We start from the raw sequence: 20,805 nt of genomic DNA, 5'->3' as shown, positions 1-20,805 counted from the left end.
GACTCCAATTACCTTAACCCTTGTTGCTGTCCAGGATGTGGTCTTGAGCTGTAGAATCAGAATGAGTCTTTGGCATCTGAACCTCTCGAAAGGAGCATAGGCCAAGAGCTCAGTTGGCTACAATATGCTACTTACAAGGCCAAGATTGTGGGCATCATCCCATGTATGCACAAAGAAAAACTGCTCCCTGGCCACAGGCTGTACATATCTGTGTCCTTTGACCTGGCTGGCCTGCTGATACCCACTGAGTGGTGATCTCTGAAGGAGGTGTGGAAAAAAGGCAGGAGCTGGGCACCTATCTACTACAATCAAGAAAAGCCCTTTATTGTGTGCCCTGGGGATGGAAAGGGCCTTTGATGTTTCCTGAAGTCTTCAATATATAGCATCTGATTTTCAATGATTAGGAGGGACTGGGAATAGAAGAAAAGGGGAAGATTGAACAGTAGTGATGCTAACAGTGCTGTTAAAAATGTTAAGATTTCCCTCATCTCCTTTTGTCTGGCCATCTGCACCATTATCTTTTTATTGTCATTTTTTGTTTTGACAGCATTTTCTATCATTTATATTTGAGTAATACTCATACTGAAAACAGAGATGGATAGAATATAAAACCTAACTTCACTTCTAAGAATTCTAGCAAAATATGCCCTTAAATGTGGAAAATAGGATACTGTCACTTTGGGGAGTTTTTTTGTTTTTGGGTGTTTTTTTTTCCAATGAGAAGATGGAGAGATGGGTGGATATTATTGGATGTTTTTTTTTTTTTTTCTTTTGGCCAATTTATCAAATACACACACCCCACCTTGCCCCACCCTGCAAATGCTAGAATTGTGCCTGGTACAAGTAAGCAGGTAGGCTCTCAGATACTTTTTTAATGAAGACTGAAAAGAGAACCAGAGTAGCTTAGTGATTTGCATGCTGTCTGGGTTACTAAACCCTAGGTTTTCAGTCGCCTTAGCCAGGCTGCTATTGACTATTCGTTGTGGCTAGGATATAGATTCCTAATGCTTATAGAACAGTCTTAAACCATGATAAAGAGGAAGTTCATTGGTGAAAACGGCTGCTCTTGAACTCGTGTTAAGTTGCCCAAATGTTAGTGTAAGTTTTCTGTGAATGAATGCAGTCCGCTTGTAGACAAACCAACTAGTAACCCAGCTGGGCTGTCCTTCCTGGCTTGGTTTAGAAAGGCATAGTAGGAAAAACCATGGATCTTCTAGATGGGAGGCTTGGCATACCTGCTTTTTATGCTCCTCCTCAGACTATAGCTTCTGACGGAATACCTTTATTCATCCAGAAGAGTCTGCTAAAAGTATCCTTTCCTTTTCTACAGATTCCTCCTTATGGACAACAAGGCCCCAGTGGGTATGGTCAACAGGGCCAAACTCCATATTACAACCAGCAAAGTCCTCACCCCCAGCAGCAGCAGCCGCCCTACTCCCAGCAGCCACCGTCCCAAAACCCTCACGCCCAGCCTTCCTATCAGCAGCAGCCACAGTCTCAGCCACCACAGCTCCAGGCTTCTCAGCCTCCCTATTCCCAGCAGCCATCCCAGCCTCCACATCAGCAGTCCCCAACTCCATACCCCTCCCAGCAGCCCACCACCCAGCAGCACCCCCAGAGCCAGCCCCCCTACTCACAGCCACAGGCACAGTCTCCCTACCAGCAGCAGCAACCTCAGCAGCCAGCCTCCTCGACGCTCTCCCAGCAGGCTGCATACCCTCAGCCCCAGTCTCAGCAGTCACAGCAAACTGCCTATTCCCAGCAGCGCTTCCCTCCGCCGCAGGTAAGGTGGCCCTGCCTCTTGCCCTTCCCCGTGTGTGACCACAGGCAGCTCGGGGCTTGGTGTCAGGAGGACTTTGCCATACAAATTGGTTCTCTAATGTGCACTTAAAAACCAATTAAACTCTGGGTAAACATGCTAACTAGATTGATTGAACTAATAAAGGCATAACCTTCTTAACTGCATAAAATACCTGTGGCTCTTCTTACTGATGAAGAAATAAGGCAATGGAAAGTTACATAGACAGATAAGAAACTAAAGATAATGGGACTGTTTTTGTTTTTATTTTATAACCTAGCATTCAGAACTTGATCATCCAAGTGAGTGGTTTTTTTTAAAAAGTTACTTTAGGAGGCTATACTGTACTTTCATTCCAACTGCCATCACATTCTGCTATTGCTCAAAATATTTTGGACCCCTTCATTTGAAATTGCCATCAGAGCTCACATTACATTCTTTAGAATATTCTCAGTGGTGGCAAGTCCTTTCATTTGTTAAAGGTGGATTTGATTTTAGGAAATAGCGAAAATATGTTTGTAGCCATGTCTCTGAATAAGGTAGATGAAGAACCCTAAAAATAACAATTTGGGCTTTATTCTTTAAAGAGCAAAAATGAGAAGAAGTAACAGTCCTGACAGGTCCACTAATGATTCTGGGCATTATTGGAATAAATATCTTATCCTAAGGCAATGTCTTTGAAGGAAGCAGTACTCATTTTAATGCAGAGATTCTAGCATGAGGTTGTTTTTTTGGTTTTGTTTTGTTTTTTAATTGCTTTCATTCCTTGATGGATAAAACTTCTAGTTAGCCATACTTCAGCATTTAACCCCAAGGAATAGCTATCTGTGCTGATAGATGGTCAGCAGTGCTGTTCAGAGTCTTAATCCACTATTGATATTCTTTTTTTTTTTTTTTTTAATTAAACCAGCAACTTTGTTTTTAAGTTTTTATTGTAATTCCAGTTAACATAGTGTTAAATTAGTTTCAGGTGTACAGTATAATGATTGAACAATTCTATATGTCACCCAGTATTCATTGATATTCTTGTCTTATGAGCCATACCTTATATTTTTCTGCTTTCAGATAATATAGAGGACACTTGGGGAGTTTCTTGCTCCCACCTGTCCTCCGTGAGACAGTCAGTCCTATAGCCCTTTTACGATGAAGCAAGCTTGCCTGGTTTACCAGTACCAGGCCTTCACAGCATTTGTTTTTCTTATTTTAGGAGTTATCTCAAGATTCATTTGGGTCTCAGGCATCCTCAGCCCCCTCAATGACCTCCAGTAAGGGAGGACAAGAAGATATGAACCTGAGTCTTCAGTCAAGACCCTCAAGCTTGCCTGTGAGTATTCTTGCCAACCTCTGAAAGGTGATGGAGCAGAGAAAAAAGCAAAGAAAACTGGCTTCTGGTTGGATGTTTTGGTGATGTGGCCTAAATAAACAATGAGCTATTTCTTGAATTCAGGTTGAAAATTCTAAATAGAAATTTATGGATGACTTGTGGAATGTCTGTTTTGGCTTGCTGCCTGGGAAGTAGGTTTGGTGATCTCTATAGAGTTTTTTTAATTTTGTGTTTTGTTTTTTAAATCTTGGGCTCTGAGGCATGGACCAGGTAAGGGACAGAGAAGATGAAGATGTTATAAGCTCTGTCTGCTCTCCATCAAAGTTGAGCGAAGTTTCAGGGTTATTTTGACCTTACTTTTGAGGGCTAAATTTTTAGGGTTTTGTCTTAATGTTTGGCTAGGACGTAGGATCTGGGGTGCATCCAGCATGGAATGTCACATTGATCATGGGCTGAGTAAAAGCAGTTTTTCTGGTCCTTTGTGTGAATAGGTTCTTTTGTCTAGTGGAGTGCTTGGTGCCCAGATGCTTGATTGGTGTTTATGGATGGACTGACTGTATCCTGAGAAAGGCAGTATGGTCTGCTGATGAAAAGCTTGGGCTCTAGAGCCAGAGTTCCTGAGTCTGCATTTTGACTCTGCCACTAACTCTGTAGCCTTGGGCAAGTCACTTAACCTTCCCATGCCTTCTTTTTTGCATCTGTAAAATGAACCTAAAGAACCCACTTTGTGGGGTGGTTATTAACATGAGATAGATCAAAATAGAGTGTTCATGCATTGTGGGCACTGCATAAATGTCAAACATTCTCATCATCTCCTCAGAGGGCATAGGGACTATATTTGATACCTGAGAGACAGTACCAACTAGATAATAGTAGACAGGTTCTGGGAACATTTACCCCTAGTCTTAGCTCTAGTGGTATATGTGAACAAGTTACACAGGCTGTGAAAGTTAATCTACTGGGCACAGGAATGAAATGGGCTACTCTAAAATCTAATAAGATAGTTGGTAGCAAACCCTCCATTACAAATCCTGCTTTAGTAAATAGAAATTCAGCCATACATGTCTAGATAAGTCTTTTGAAATCTTGATTCTACTTAAAGGTATCTCTTTAGTTCTTCTGACTTGGGAGAAAATGGTTTCTGGATTTTTAAGGAATAGGTAGGAGGCAAGAACTCTCTTCATCACAAAGCCTCTTGTGGCTTTCCCTGAAGATCTCTGAGCATTACCTGGATAGGGCAAGGTCTATGGGATCCCTCAGTACCTGTTATAACAGGCATCTCAGGCCAGGGTGCATAGCCCCTGTCAGATGGGACCCTGAAACTGTTGACTTTCTCAGTTAAGGAATTGGGTGAGGGTATGTCTGAATAAGGCAATCCCTTGTTGTTCCCTTTTCATTAATTACTGTTGCAGTCCTTTTCTGCATCCCAAACTTGACTGGAATGTGTTTTTTAACCTGATTCAGTCAGAAATGTAACTACTCCCTCATCATCTGTGGTCTGTAGCTAAATGAGTGAGGTGCAACTGTGGCAAGAAACCAAATCAGTGGATTTTTGCCAATGTTTTAAGTTGTTCCCCATCAAAAAGTTTCTGCTTGCTCCTAGTAATCTTCCAGCAGAACTGTATTTGTTATTTTTCAGTCCTGAGAAGCCTAGCATACAAACACATTGCATGTCTTCTAAGGGTTGAGAGCCTTGTATTGTCAAATCCAGGGCTTCTGATTTGACCTGCTGAAGTGAAGGCACTGGCAGCTTCGTGGGCCCAGGGGAGGATTGTTCCTGGGCAGCCTATCACAAGGAGCATTCCCAAACTCAGGCTTCTACTATAGATTCATCCAAATGGGTCATTTGCTCTGTGGTAGAAGCTCTATGTGGGAGGTGAGCTGGCTGGGTTATTGGCATGTTGTTTGTTGAATTGCTTTTTATCCCTCTGCTACTTGGACTAAGAAACAAAAGGTGGTTATTCTTTGAAATTTTGGTTTGATGCCAGATTTGCCTAGCCAGGCTGGGAAACGGTCACATTTGAAGAAAGAAGTCGGGATTCCCTAGAAGAGGCCCATTCTTTTCTGAAGCAGTTGTGTCAAGGAATCCCTAGGTTTGCTGGTGCATTCCTTCACTCAGCAGATGTTTATGGGGCACCTCTTTGTATTTGGCTCCAGAAGAGAAGCTAAGCCTCTCCCATTTTCACATTCCCCTCTTTGCTCATTCACCTTATCCAGTTAGCCCTAAGGGCATTATGATTGTGACCCTTGATTTAAAGACTCATGATTTCTGATCCTGATTATTACAAAAATTAGATTTTGAGTTTTTGCTCAGCTATTAATGCCAAACCATTTAGCTGCTTTTATCCTGGTTATGTTATCCCTCTATTTAAAACTTCTCAACTGTTTTTCATTAATCTTAGAATAGAATCCAAAATCCTTTATATTACATACGCTGCCCCCTGCTTCTGATTTAGGTCTGGAAGGAGGACTGAGACTACATTTCTAACAAATTTCTTGATACTGCTGTTGCTACTAGACCAGGGGTGACACTTTGAGAACATCTACTTCATACTTCTTTGCCCTTTGCCTTGCTATGGACTTTGTCTAGGTTTTGTAAAGCCCCATGCTTTTTTCTGTGTCTAGATCTCTGCACAGGCCTTTCCTTTTGTCTAATACACATTTCCTCCTAACTCCTCTTATTCATATTTCAGACTACATCTTCAAGATTATTTCCTCAGAAAACTCCTTCCTGATCAAATGTCAAAACTCAGCCTAAATAACTGCTCTGATGCCCTCACTGGCTAAAGGCAGTTTTTGCCTAAAAACAAACAAACAAACAAACAAACAAACAAACAAACAAACACCTCTGCAATATTTAAGACTTCTTAAAAGGTGTAAAGAATGATTCGGTGCCTCAGGACCCATCTTTAGAAAGCAGACCTTGGGGCACCTGGGTGGCTCAGCGGTTTGGTGCCTGCCTTTGGCCCAGGGCGTGATCCTGGAGTCCTGGGATCGAGTCCCACGTCAGGCTCCCTGCATGGAGCCTGTTTCTCCCTCTGCCTATGTCTCTGCCTCTCTCTGTGTCTCTCTCATGAATAAATAAATAAAACCTTTAAAAAAAAAAAAAAGAAAGAAAGAAAGCAGACCTTTCTAACATAGGTAAAAGCACCTTATATAGCCCTCTGGGATCACTTCCCTACCCGTGTACCAAGAAAAATACTATCCTATATCTGAGGTTTGTTTGCTTCATGTCACTAGAGCACTTTGCTAATACCTCTACATTTGGGTCTCTTCATTTGATGGTAAGCTTGGGGGAGCAGGCACTGTGTTACTGATCTATGTGCCCCTAACACCTATCACATGATGCCCCAGACCAGTGGTTCTCTACCTTGGCTGCATCTTAGAATTACCTGAGGAGCAAATGATCTTTAAAAACCAATGGCCAGGGGACGCCTGGGTGGCTCAGTGATTGAGCATCTGCCTTTGGCTCAGGTCGTGATCCTGGGGTCCTGGGATCGAGTCCCACATCAGGCTCCTTGCATGGAGCCTGCTTCTCCTCCCTCTTCTATGTCTCTGCCTCTCTGTGTCTCTCACGAATAAATAAATAAAATCTTTAAAAAAAAAAAAAACAATGTCCAGGGTTCACAGAGTTCTGAATCATTTGAGGGGCTGGGGGGACTTGGGCTCTGCTATGGTTAGAAGCTGTGATTGATTTGTAGCCCTGGTAGAGATTCATAATCCAAACTGTGTCAGCTTCCTTTGCTAAAACAGACTATCTTAGCACCCATGTTTTCAGTCAGTATTTATCTTAAGTGTAACTTCAATTATTTAACACAAGCTCAGTGAGGGCTGACTGTCTCTGTCTTGCTCTTGGCCATCATAGTGCATGGCATAAAGTAGTCTCCAATTCAGTGAACAAATGAACCTAAGCAGTATTTATTACGTTGTTCATTCACAAAGTGTATGGCTGACAGGGGACAGCTTGACCATATTGTAAAATTGTTTTCACTGCTAGGGCAAGGCAGGTATCACAGCCTTAAAGGAAGGCCCAAACTTCATTTAGAGGACAGATGAATTTATTTATGCTTTCTAATAATTGCTTTAAGAAGGGGTTAGGGTTTGTCATCTATCTTATAAAAGAGCCACTACTTCACCTTATGGTAAGAAAGTTCTTGTAAGGAATGGGTGAACAAACCTTTAGGTGTTTCTTTTCTTTTTTCTTTTTTTTAACTTTTATATATTTATTTTTTGAAGATCTTATTTATTTATTAATGAGAGAGAGAGAGAGAGAGAGAGCGCGGCAGAGACACAGGCAGAGGGAGAAGCAGGCTCCATGCAGGGAGCCTGACGTGGGGCTTGATCTCGGGTCTCCAGGATCCCGCCCTGGGCTGAAGGCAGTGCTAAACCACTGAGCCACCCGAGCTGCCTAAGGTGTTTCATTAAGTCTCTAATTTTCTTGAGCGTGGGGCAAAATCTTTAAGGGTCTTATCTGAAAATTGGTATCTGACTTTCAATTATAATCATTTCTGGGAATGACCTGGAATTGCGTCTTTAAAAGCTTCTGTTTAGGGATCCCTGGGTGGCGCAGCGGTTTGGCGCCTGCCTTTGGCCCAGGGCATGATCCTGGAGACCCGGGATCGAATCCCACATTGGGCTCCCGGTGCGTGGAGCCTGCTTCTCCCTCTGCCTATATCTCTGCCTCTCTCTCTCTCTCTCTCTCTCTCTCTCTCTCTCTCTCTGTGACTATCATAAATAAATAAAAGTTTAGAAAAATTAAAAAAAATAAAATAAAAGCTTCTGTTTAAGTGATTCATTCAAGTATGTGTGGTTTCTCTAGTGAATGTTTCCCAATTTTTTTCTTACTGAGGCACATTTGTAAATTTACATTTTAGTCTTGAGATAGAGTTTCCATTCAGTGGTGGAAAATGGATATAGGATCGAAAGCCCAGATCTGGAAAGGTTAACCAGATCAGTGCTTCTCAAACTTAAGCATGCACTGAGAATCATCTGGAGATTAATTAAAACACAGATTACTGACCTCTACCCAGAGAGGTTCTAATTAAGTGGGTATAAGGAGGGGAGCTAAGAATTTGCATTTCTAGCAAGCTCTCAGGTGGTGCTGAAGTTCCAAAAACCATACTTAAATAACAGTGAGTTTAGGTAGTAGCCCTTTGAAAAGGGAAGGAAAAAAAATTACTAGACTAGGAAGCCACAGTGGTAACTGAATACAACAGTGGTGACTCTTGGTGATCTGGAGGGAAGGCTATGGCTTGAAAATGGTGGAAAGAAAAGAGACTTGAGAGAAACACTGTGTGTAGTCTTTGCACTTTCAGTACCACCCTGGAAGTTTTCCATGTGGCACACATCACTGGATCCCTTCCAAAAGTTGGTCACCTCCTCCTAGTCTACCTCAGAAATGGCTTTCGAATCTGGCTTCCCCTGTCCTACCCATTGCCCCTGCCCCCCTTTTTAAAGGCCCCTTTTACCTCCTACCTAGTGCCTTGCCCCTGGTGGTTCTGTTTATTTTCCTTCCATAATCATCAGACTAGTCATCTTTTAAAAAAAAAAAATCAACCCTGGGGGCACCTGGGTGGCTTAGTTAAGTGACTCTTCTTGGTTTGGGCTCAGGGTCCTGAGATCGAACCCTGAATCATCATCTGGCTCCCCACTTGGTGGGGAGTCTGCTTCTCTCTCTCTTTCTTTCTCTCTCTCTCTCTCTCTCTCTCTCTCTCAAATAAATAAATCTTTAAAAAGAAATCTGGCAAGTTAACATTACTGCTTTAAAAACCTCTGACTAGGGGGATCCCTGGGTGGCTCAGTGGTTTGGCGCCTGCCTTTGGCCCGGGGCGCGATCCTGGAGTCCCGGGATCAAATCCTGAGTCCGGCTCCCGGCATGGAGCCTGCTTCTCCCTCCTCCTGTGTCTCTGCCTCTCTTTCTCTTTAAAAAAAAAACAAAAACAAACCTCTGACTACCTGTTGCCTATAGGTTTAAGCCCAAGGGTGATACAAGTTCTTTTGTGATCTGGAGGATGAGAATATTTAAAACAAAAAACAGTGGATAAGTTTCCTGTCCCTCGAGTAAAAGCTAGCACACTGTTTGCTGTGGATATTCTATAGAAGGCAGACAGGCATTAGACAAGGGTTAGACTTTGATGCCTTCTGAGAAGTAGCCTGTGATATGACATGGTTGCTGCCCTTGAGTATCCTCTTTGTTTCGTTAATAAAACAAATAGAAGAATGTATGCCTGAGTGTTACAATGGGTGCTTTCTGAAAATTTGGTCAAGTCGGTGATCATTTATGTCTGAGTAGTTGAGGGAAAACATCATGGCAGAATTTAAAATGACCTTAGTTATGGACATACTTGGGAGGTTGGAAAGGAAAAATCTAGCCTGAGCAGAGGCCAGGTAGGGGTGGGGTATAGTATAGCTGATACTGAGGGATTGATGAGGATTAGGCTTCTAGGGGGTAGGGAGTAACAGAAAGGAGAGCTAGATTACAGGGGTTAGGGCCCTAGTGGGCCTACTAAGCCATATGAATTTGATCTTACAGACCTGCAGATAGGCTATTGGAGCAGTAAAATGATAAAAATAACGTTAAAAAAAAAACAATCCATTCGTGTATAGTGTGGTTTGCAAAGGAGAGAGTCTGGAAGCAAGGGAAGAAGTTCAACTGTTGGAATAATTTTGATGAGAGGTATGGAGTTGTTCCCCTCTGTCTCTTTGCATAGCCAGCCTAGTCCCAGCTCTGATTTGTGCAGGAAAGACTATAGACCTGAGATGAGGTGGGGAGAAAGATCTCATTGACAAAAATAGAAAGCTTAATAGGAAAACACATTTTTGGAGGAGAAGGTAAGTTCCATGTAGTGAAATGTTTAAAGACAAATGTTTAGCTGCTAGTTGGATATAGGAGACTGCAAGTTGGTTAAGAGTTGTCTGGTTCGAGTTGGGGAAATGTCTGTCTGTGGTGTAATTCATAGTTAACAATGGAATGAAGGAGGCCTCCCAGGCCATGGCTTATGGAGAGAGGAGCCAATGAGAGCCCTGGACAGTGCCTTTGCCCAGCAAATAGCTGGTGAGCTCGGAGGAGGACCAGGATTATCATATTTATGAAAGCCAAAAGGAAGGGGGAATGGTCCACATCACATTTATATTTCAAAGAGTATAAAGTTGGATTTGTCAGGCAGCAGGTTATTGGGATCCTTTATAGATGTGGAGAGGACCTGATTTCTGAGGGTTAGAGGAAAGGAAATGAACCGGGAAAGGTGTAAAGGCAAAGAGCATTCTTGAAAGGCATTGAAGGGAGGGGGCAGCTGAATCAGCCCAAATTCCTCTACTTCATCTGAAGACCCGCATGTGTATAAGGCAGATAGATAGAAGGGTGGAGATGCTGGCAGAATATTAGGAGGGTATAAACAGACTTCTCTTTCAGGAGTTGTGAAGGAAAGCAATCAAGGGCACTCACTGGGTTAGCTCACAAAGGACACTATACCCTTGACTGGAAAAGTCTTAGAGACTGCTGTCAAAGTGCTGGATCATACTTGTTTCTTCTGGTTAGGTAGGAGTGGAGGTTATTGATGCTGGATATGAGGTGGAGAAGAGGATTAGGATTTTTAATGTTTGTTAAATTAATTACAAATTTTTTCCTTTAAATCACTTGGGTTTCCAAGCCCTTCCTTTAGATTTCACTTAATAACACTGTAGCTATTAGCTAGCACTCATGTTTTACTACTGTGATGTTCTCAGAACTTGGGTTACAGTGATCTGGAAAGAGGAAATGGGAGGGGAACTATGTTGTTCCTGTGGAATCCAGATATTAAGAGGGCAGGAGTGAGGCCAGGAACAGAGCTTACAGGCAACACCAATCCTCCTAGAAGAGCAGGAATTGAAACATACCTAGTAACCACTCCTTTTTCGTATTAGAAGAAACTAAGAGGAGGGGTGCCTGGGTGTCTCAGTCAGTTAAGCATCTGCCTTTAATTCAGGTCATGATCTCAGGGTCCTGGGATTGAGTCCCATGTCAAACTCCCTGCTCAGCAGGCATCCTGCTTCTCCCTCTCCCTCTGCCCCTCCTCTCTGCCCATTTTCTCTCTCTCTCTCTCTCCCCGATAGAGAGAAAGAGAGAGAGAGAAAGAGAAAACCTTTTTTTATTTAGATAGATAAAATCTTAAAGAAAGAAACTAACGGTCAGAACTAGGATTTTAGTCCAGCTCTATCTGATATTTCAAATTAAGTATTTTCCTCTAGCATCCCACCCAGCAGAAGAAAGGCTTGGACAATCTTAATCCTCTCTTTAAGGTCAGCCAAAAGCCTCAACCCCTATACCATTTAATATTTACTAGACTTGTCCTGAAAGGATTTCACTTTTGTTTTCCCTGGATTTCTTGTCATGGAGGCACAGATGAGTTATGAGAAGGACAGCTGAGGTACAGGGAGGGGTGGGAGAGGAAACATGCCCAAACTGATAGGACGGGTCAGCTAGAGGAACTAGGGAATCACCTCAAAATGTGAAAAGTTGACTAGAGTTTGGTTCCCCTTGGGTTGGATGGAAGCAAGCCTTGTTCAGTGCCTTTCTTCTTAGAGCACAGTGTCCTGATTAATGCTGATGTTAATCAGGTAGATCCTTGCTCCTGAAAAAATGTGGTCCATTATCTAGCAGCACAGACATCACCTGGGAATTGTCTTAGAAATGCAGGTTCTTGGGTCCCGCACAGCTTTATTGAATCCCAACACCGTTAACAAGATCCCCAGGTGATTCATTTGTCTAATGGTTTAGAAGCAAGGAGTTAGACCCTGAGAACTGAGAGTAAAATTTTCAAATGAAATATCAAGCTGGGGACTTTGGAGTTTTACTGTGTCTAATAAAATTTCAAGAATCTCTGAGTGTGGATAGGAGTGGGAGACCACCACCTGTTGTTCTACAGTGCTCTGGGGGCCCTGGTTCCCTGTATCTACAGGCCTGACCCCATTGTGGGGCCATCTGCAGCTCCCAGCAGACCTGTGTAGCCTCTTCTCCAGCCTCTTGGGTGTGTCTCAAGCTCCTCACAACCCCCGGTCCTTCCTGCCATTGTCTTCTTGCTAAAGATGTCTGCCCACCTACCCTCCCACTCTCTTTGAATACCCAGCAGACTCCTACTGTGGCTTCAGAACCTAGCTGGAATACTTTCTCTGGGATTTCTTCCCCAGTTTCTTCATGTTGGCCCAGCATTATGCAGGCACCTCTGCTTGGGCATCAGGTCTGCATCTAGTGCCTGTGCCAGGGCAGCTAGTCCCACTTGGTAAACCTGTGCTGGGCAGCACCAGGTTCTTGCTGCCCACCTGAGCTTGGGAACCAGCTTTTTGTTGTGTAGGTTTCCTGGGGGGAGTGACAGAAATCCTCTGAAGGTTTAAAAAATTGAAATGCTTGAAGGATTTAAATTTTACACTGTGTTGCCTTTTGTCACATTTCACGGTAAAAGGAAACAGGCCAACAGTTTTTGCCTAGGCTTTTGATGGCTTATTTTCAAGGGGGTAACAAAAATGCCACTAGCAATTTTGGTATTCAGAGAAGCTGGGCCTTTCTGAGGTTGGTGACCTGTTTTCTTTGTATCTGACTGGGTATCTATGCTTGCTCCCCTTGAATTGTAGCCCAGGTGCTCTTAAAAAGTCTCAGAAAGGAAATTCCCACCCCCTCTGTCATATCTGCCCAGACTGCTCAGAGCAGCGTGTACCTTGTGCAAGTAGCCATCCCTTCTCTAGAACGCTGGTTCTCTGGCAGGGCTAGCCAATCCGCTTCTCCATCTTAGTCACGCTGTTCCAGCCCTTGATACTGCCTGGTGCCTGCCAGAGCCTGTGCTGCTTGCAGCACATTACTGTATGCTTGTCCCTGGGCCCATTTCCTGTTTCTATTCTAGTCACTGGTGGCTCAGCTCTGCTTCCTGCCTGTGTGTCTCACACAGATTCCTCTTGCTAGAACCTTTTGTTTTCTTCAGAAGAACTTCAGTCTGAAAACTAACTGAGCCTTACTTCTGGTATGATGGCTCCTGGGATCAGTTAGCCCTTCTGAGGACTGGCAGGAAGTATACCTCTTTCCCACCAAGCAAACCATACCCCTTGGATTTGACCTTGTTCTTCAGTTTGTCCCTAGCCCCGCTACAGGAAGCTGGTCGCTCTTTGCTTAGACCAGAAATTGCTACAAGAAGATGAGCTGGGATTTTTTGCAGCCAAACCTGTCTTCGTTCCTCAGCTGTGCAGTGTTGTCAGGACTGGTTCTTTTTCACCTGGAGCTTTACAAGCCTATTTCTTGCTACTGCAGAAGACACTTGGTACCCTTTTTATCCCAAACCTCCCTAAAGTCCAGAGAATACTTACATGGGGTTGGGCAGGTAATGCTATCCTCAGCAGAGTAAAAGCTTGCAGAGAGTATAGTGATGGAAAGAAAGCATGTGCTGACTCAGCCTTCTATCCTGTGTGAGCAGTTCAATAGCCACCCCACCCCCCCACCCTGGGGTTAGAGTGGGAGGGAGAAAGTACAGGGAGGTTTTAAAAAAGGGAAGAATTGAAGGAGCTTGTTCTGGACAAATGTATTGTAAAGTTCTAAGGCTCTTCCATCTTACCCATTTTCCCCAGAAGATGTTGTCTTAGCAGAGAATATGCCTTGTCGATAATTCTGTCCTTCTCTCTTCTTCACAACTACTCTTTGGGGGATCATCTGATAATCCTGTGTCAGATGGAGTGGTTTCTATACCGAACCCTAGGCCTAGGTATGTTTAATAGAGAGGGATTTAATATAGGGAGTTGAACTTACAAAATTGCTAGAAAGATTGAGGAAGCAAGCATGCTCTAGGCTTGTCCTTCAGGAGCAGGACCTAAAACTAGATTGACCCACCAGGGAAACTCCTATCTTTGAGCCACTATCATATTAATTGCTCTAAGTCTGCTATCCAGGGATTAGTAAGCTAGAGTCAAGAAGGAGCAGCTGCTGCCACCAGAAGCAGCATCCAGTTTACTGGAAGAGGAAGCCAAAATGCTGTTGTAGGAACAAGTAAAAGAGACAGAAATATGGTCTCTGCCATACTTTGATCTAATCTTGAGTTTGCTTCTAATTAGTAGAACCTGAATTGTATCTAAACCCATTCACAAGGGATTCTGGGAAATGTGGGGTTTTTTTAGCTTTTTTTTTTTTTTTTTAATTTTTATTTATTTATGATAGTCACAGAGAGAGAGAGAGAGGCAGAAACAAGGGCAGAGGGAGAAGCAGGCTCCATGCACCGAGAGCCCGATGTGGGATTCGATCCCGGGTCTCCAGGATCACGCCCTGGGCCAAAGGCAGGCGCCAAACCGCTGCGCCACCCAGGGATCCCTTTTTTTAGCTTTTTAACCTCAGTGGGATGGAGGTAGCCTGAGCAGAATATTCACTGCACCAACACAAAAATTACAACCATCCCCCTTATTCCTTACCTTACTTACATATGAGGAACCGAAGGCCCAGAAAGGGCAATGGACTTGCCCAAGGTCATTTAGTAAATCAGAACGTTCAGTTCCCTGACTTATAGTCCAGTGTTTTCACTATTAGGACCAATTCCTATAAAGGATCGGTAAAGGGGCACCTGGGTGGCTCAGTGGTTGACCATTTGCCTTTGGCTCAGGTCATGATCCCGGGGTCTTGGGATTGAGTCCTGCATCAGGGTCCCTGAAGGGAGCCTGCTTCTCCCTCTGCCTATGTCTGTGCCTCTCTCTGTGTGACTCTCATGAATAAATAAATAAAATCTTAAAAAAAAAAAAAAAAAGAAGTATAGGTAAAAAGCTGAAGAGAAAGAAAAAATGCCATATTCTCTTCTCTTTGGAGAGGAGGAAGAGGTGTGTAGAAATGTGGGGCTGAGATTTCTGGGCAAAGGTAGTGATACTGTAGCTTCTGGATTTAGGTCTACTCTCCGGGAAGATGTAGGAAATATTCTGGAAGGAAGAAACCTCAAAAACTAGAATTTCCTACAATTCCTGAGTCAACATATGGATGAACTCAGTTGCCTTGGTGACCATGGCTTTCTTCCACTCCTACCCTACTTTCCCCTCTCTCCTATTGGTGCTTTTATAACCTTCTGCAAAGCTGTTTGGGAGATTACCTCAGTGAAGTACATGCCCTGGCTTCTGCCATTGTCCTTCTCTAAAAAGACCAGCAAAATCAGAAAGCTAGCCCCCAGATGTGTGATTGCCAAGCTGTTTCTCATTTGTCCTTGGGGTTTAGAGGGGTATTGGGCTTTTCAAACAAGTAATAAACCAAGTCCTCCTAGAAATGCTATCCTTCAGAAGCCATGAGGACCCTCCTACACCAGAGTGAGAATCTGTTCCACCAAACTTGGTCCAGAGGGGAGGACCCCTGGTATATGGAGCTATATTAACATACCTGATAAATCAGGCATAGAATTCTGTTGTCTTTCTTTCCCCACCATGTTTCTAACATATTTGGCATTCAACCTTTGGGGGCCAGTGCTTGCTCTCTTATGCCATCCACTTCCACAGCCTGAACTTCTCCATCTTCCCCAGTTGGTATCCACATGGAATTGGCTGGTATTGTGACATAGTCTCTGATTGCCATTGGGCAGAGCTCACCTTCATATGGCTAGCTTGCTTCCCATTTGACCTTTCCCAAGGAAGCTAAGAAGCCAGGTCTTGTTGAAAGTGGAAACTAAGAGTTGAAGGCTCAAGCTGAGAGTCAGCCAACCTGCCCTTTAAGGCCAGCTTTGATATGGGAGGAATATTGAATATTGTTTATGGAGATAAGTGAAGGTAATTTCCTGACATTCTGGGGAAGGTAGAAGAAAAAGTTCCAAACAAACAGGATCAGTGTTCAGAGGAACTCTTAAGAATAGTTGGTCATGGATGCCTGGGTGGTCATGGATGCACTGGCTGGCTCAGTGGTTGCGCATCTGCCTTTGGCTCGGCGTGATCCTTGGGGAGCCTGATTCGGGACTTGATTCTGGGACCCCAGGATCATGCCCTGAGCCAAAGGCAGACGCCTAATCACTGAGCCACCCAGGTGCCCCTCATCTTCTCCTTTTAGAACTTGACTATGTCTTTCCTGTGTTCAGAGTTGTTCTTCTGGTTTTGGGTGTTTGGGTTGGTGCCTGTCTTTTCTGGCTTAAGATGCTATTTGTTCCCTATTTTCAGATGTTTGTTCCATACCTTCCCCCAAATCTTTGGATTTTATCTAAACCAGTAGGCCATAGTAGGGAAGACCACTGGCAAATATAAATTTAGGGGATTAAATGCCAAACCAAGGAGGCCATTGAGCTCCGTAGACCTTGGTCTAAGCTGTGTTCATTCAGCACAGTGCCAACCTTGCCTTCCCTGTTTATGCACACTGCATCCTTGCTTGCTTTCTGGTTGCTATAATTCTGAGGGGCAGCTAGAGGAGGTGGAAGCCTAAGGCCACACCCCCTCTCCCTTAGACTTCTCATATCTAGAACTCTGACTTCTTTTCTGTTTCCTTCCTCTCCCCCTTTTCCCACCCTCCTTGCTCAAGTTCTAGGATTTCAGCTGATCATGGTGGAATAAGGTCTGTGTGGTTGGCTTTCCTAACAGGAAATGCTTAACTTGGGGAAAGTAGGGGGTTCCTAACTTCTTTGCTTTCTTGAGCTTTACAGTGCTCATTTCCTGCTGGGATTAGAACAGCCCTATTCCATAAATATGCACTGTTCTTGACTGCTCTAACTCAGGCCCAGCTCTGACCCAGTTTCATTTTTTTTTTTCTTCCAGATTTGAGTCTGTTAGCTAGTGACCCTTAAAGCACTGTACATTTTTGGCCAAGAGGTGGTTTCTGACTAGTTAAGACATCCTCTCCTGGCCCAAGTGAGAAGCCTTTGCAGGGGAGGGGTGTGTGTCCAAGGCAGGTCAGGTAGGTAATACACCTGGTGGGGACTGTGACAAACTGGAAAACAAGGTTTCAACCAATTGCTACACTGTGGGAGTTCTAGGATCTCCCCCCACACACACACACAAGTTGGGAAACTAGAGTTTTTAATGTAAAATCTCAGAATTATTAGAAGGGTATGTATGGGAGCCTTAGGCAATGGGTTAAGAGGTTCTCTGGCACCTATGGGTCTGTCCCTGCAGCTTCGTGCGAACTGCCCATGTAGCGAACTGCCATGTAGCCCAGCTCCCTTGGAGCTGGTATTTAGAATTTTTGGCGGTGGGGGCCAGCTGTGGGGAGATACATCTACCCATTGCTGACTCCCCTTGTGTTTGGTGTTTGTTTTATTGGTTTGGGGAGGGGGAAGTGCAGGGGAGATGTTGAGCAGAAGCACTCAATGTGATTAAACCTCTAGCCGAGCAGATCTGTGGGAGCAGAATATCGACCCCTGGAAAATCAATGGCTGCTGCAGTGGCCGAGCTGCTGTTCGCAGGGGCTCCCACCGCAGGAGTGCAGGCAGGCCCATGGTCTTTCTTCTCCCCTTTCTTACCTCAGAAACGCCCTAGGCCCCCACCCAAAGGGGCAAACCTACGTCAAGAGATTTTGCCGAGGTAGATTAGAACAGCAGGTTCTTGTATTTTTGTAATTAGATTGAAATTTCTCCAGTGACAGAGCCCCGCCTCCCGACAGCCTCCTTTCCAGACGTTCCTTCCCTGCACTGCAGTTCTATCAAGTTCTCTTACCCAAGTGGCCAGGGCCTATTTGGGGGTCGTACTTTGCAGTTTTAGACAGGAGAGTTTGTTCCCTCCATGCCAGCACCCAAGAATCCCCTCCATGTGGAGGTCTAGAGCTCAGGTGTGGGATTATGGTGGGGGATCAAGGTTAAAGGAAAGAAGACTACTAGAGAATGGGTCTAAAGAGGATGCTTTTGAGTAGATTATTCATTGAGTAACTCATCAAACATGTTGTCTTTTGTGTGCTTGGTGTTTTTCTGCTCACTGATAACTTAGGGGAGGATCTGGCCTGGTCCTGCTCTGGTCCTACAGGCAGAATCTGCACAGTGCCATCAGTCCTGCCACGGTGGGTCCAGAAGAGTCCTTGGAGGGGCTGTGAGCATTGTCCCTAGGGTGAGGGTGAAGGGCCAGGGAAGCTGTGCTGGCTGTGAAGGCGTTATCCCCACAAAGCTCTTCCTGTCTTTGAAGTCTCCAAGGCAAAAAATGATTTTAGTCTATAGTTGCTGCACCTGTAGCTCGACTTCAAGTAATTGGTCTTCCCACCCAGTTCTCTTCAGGTGACCTGGAAGTGGACCATCCTGCTGTGTTATAGGAAAGCTCTGGTACCAGCCTCGGTGGATCACAACTGTGGACACAGGGTTGAAGCTTGCTTGGCTTCCCTCCACAAAGGAGCTTCCCCACCTTAGAGTTTGGGGAATGGGGCTCCTAAACAAGGCCTAATTGTCCTGCAGTTTGGAATGATGGCTGCAGGACTGGGTGAGGGTTTGAAATCGCCTGAGATGAGGCCATCTAGAGGCCAGGGATGTTTTGACTTCTCTCTCTGGGCCACACCCCTGTGTCTGATATAGGCATAGAGCACATTCAATATGAATACCAGCAAAGACCAGATACCAACCTTCACAGGACTTAGCTTCCAGAGGGTCTCCCTAGATTCTAAGTCACTCTCTCCCTCCCTATACATTAAGTACCCTTCTAGGGGATCCCTGGGTGTCTCAGCGGTTTGGCACCTGCCTTCGGCCCAGGGCGTGGTCCTGGAGTCCTGGGATCAAGTCCCGCGTCAGGCTCCCTGCATGGAGCCTGCTTCTCCCTCTGCCTGTGTCTCTGCCTCTGTGTATGTGTGTGTGTATCTCTCATGAATAAATAAATAAAATCTTAAAAAAAAAAAAAAGTACGCTTCTAAGGACCCAGAGGTAAGAGAAAGTACTATACCATTTAGTGTGGCGAAAGTAAGTTTAAATTGAGAGTTACAGATGAAAGGGCTGATTTGAAATAAATCACAAAAGGAGGTTTAGAAAGGAGAAATGGTTTATAGGAGGAGCGACCATGCAAGAGGGAGTGTAGCATTATAGACTTAAACGGTTAAATTACCTAGTTTTACTCTTTCCTTCTACAGAGGAGCCAAGCAAGGCCTAGGGTGGTTTACTTGTTAAAGCCATGGATGTAGTAGTCACTCAGCATGTCCAGAGGCAGGTTGTGACCAGGCTTTGTTTGGCACATGGAACCCGGCTTCTGAGAGTGGCAAGCTTCTACCTTATAGTAGAAAGAGTGCAAGCTCTGGAATCAGAAGAATATGGGTTTGAACTCCAGTTCTTCTGTATGATAGTTCTCTGTCCTTGGGCACATTATTTAACTTCTGAGCTCCTGCTTTGGCAAAAAACAGGGAAGATACATGCTTCTAGAAGATGGCTGTGAGAATTAAATGTGAGCCAGCCGTGTACCTGAGGGTTAAGCACATGAGAGTCATATATTTGTTTCCCTTCAAGAGGGAGATACAAAGAGACTTCCTTTATTCTTCATTCCAGCACCCTTTGAAGTTGGAGATTTGGTCTCCTTAAGTTTTATTTATGTTTTGATGTGTATATATATATAGGGGATTTCCTCTTGGAGGTGGGCCCCCAGAAAGCATTCTGGGTACCAGATGAGTTCTGACTCTTTACTATTCATCCCCCACTAGGCAGCCAGAAGGTACTGGGAAGAAATGACCCGTTATCCCCAGAATGATAGCCTATTGTGAAAAAGAGAAAAGGGGGTTTGGTGAGGGGCTTTTGGAAACTTCAGGTAGGCGTTAGGAAATCACATTCTCTTAGCCTTTCCCAGAGCACTTGCTGCTATTCCAAACTGTTGGTGTAGTTCAAGCAGGAGATGGTGTTTGGTCCTGAGCTAGAAAGATAGTGCCAGCTTCTGTGTCTTTCCTTTCCCCTTTTTAACCACCTGTTAGCCCCTGACTCAAAAGTACACCAGTACTAAGAGGCAGTTTGTTCTGTTTATTGATTCGTTCTTGGCATTTCAGCCCGCACCAGATAGCCTGTTCTCTGGACAGGGACAGCAGCTCATCTGTTGAACTGTGACCACTCATTGGAGCAAGTGCAGTTCTGTAATTCTGGAGTCCCTACCAGTCTGGGGAGTCAGATCCCTTAACTTGAATTTAACAAAGACTGAGGAAAAGAGGGCCTACAACTGAAGCTTTATTATATTGAATATTTTCTAGAAGTGTTTGGCAGAGATAGTCTCTTCTCCCCTGACCCTTGACAAATAAGTTGCTTAAGGAAGTCATTATGAAAAACCAGGTCTCAAAAAAAAAAAAAAAAAGAAAGAAAGAAAGAAAAGAAAAACCAGGTCTCCCCAAAACTTATTTACCTTAAGTAGTTACTATGTAATTATGTTTGCTGTACTCCTTTTTCCTTGAAGTTTGTCTCCTTTCCTGCTGTCTGCCTTTCTTCAAGGGTCAGGTCTTCCAGTCTTTTCTGTATTCTTCAGGATTTCCTCCCATTCTCCAGCATGGGAGCAGCCTCCTGCTGTGGCTGTGGATCTGTTAGGTACACTGCTGGGAAAACACTTGATAAATGCCAGTGCAGATTTGGTGATTTCAGTCTGTGCATTTGGGCTTTTTTTCATTCAAGGAAAAGTCATTTAAGTAAGTGTGGCTGAATTGCAGGGTTCTCAACACACACACGTACACACCCTCTAAGTATGTATGTAGGATTTACCTGGTTTCCTTGGTAGGTGGTTTCCCCGCCAGTAGTCAGCACAACTTGGCAAAAGTTCTTTTCAACTGAAAGAGGACAAGAACTCCATCTGGGGG

General features: G+C 44.3%; 1 protein-coding gene across 4 annotated transcripts in view; it reads left to right on the top strand.

Annotated features, from left to right (window-relative positions):
• ARID1A (AT-rich interaction domain 1A) overlaps nt 1–20,805 on the top strand; it is a 69,791-nt gene that overhangs the window by 25,823 nt on the left and 23,163 nt on the right. For all 4 annotated transcript variants that reach the window (XM_026014534.2, XM_026014533.2, XM_072750666.1 and 1 more), the window contains exons 3-4: nt 1,331–1,783; nt 3,006–3,122. In XM_026014534.2, coding sequence (XP_025870319.2) covers nt 1,331–1,783; nt 3,006–3,122 — 570 coding nt within the window. The remainder of the gene's footprint in view (nt 1–1,330; nt 1,784–3,005; nt 3,123–20,805) is intronic.

Source organism: Vulpes vulpes, chromosome 2 (assembly GCF_048418805.1).
Source record: "Vulpes vulpes isolate BD-2025 chromosome 2, VulVul3, whole genome shotgun sequence".
Classification (NCBI taxonomy): domain Eukaryota; kingdom Metazoa; phylum Chordata; class Mammalia; order Carnivora; family Canidae; genus Vulpes; species Vulpes vulpes.
The sequence above is the reverse complement of the archived record's forward strand: the minus strand, read 5'-3'. Positions and strand labels throughout refer to the sequence as shown.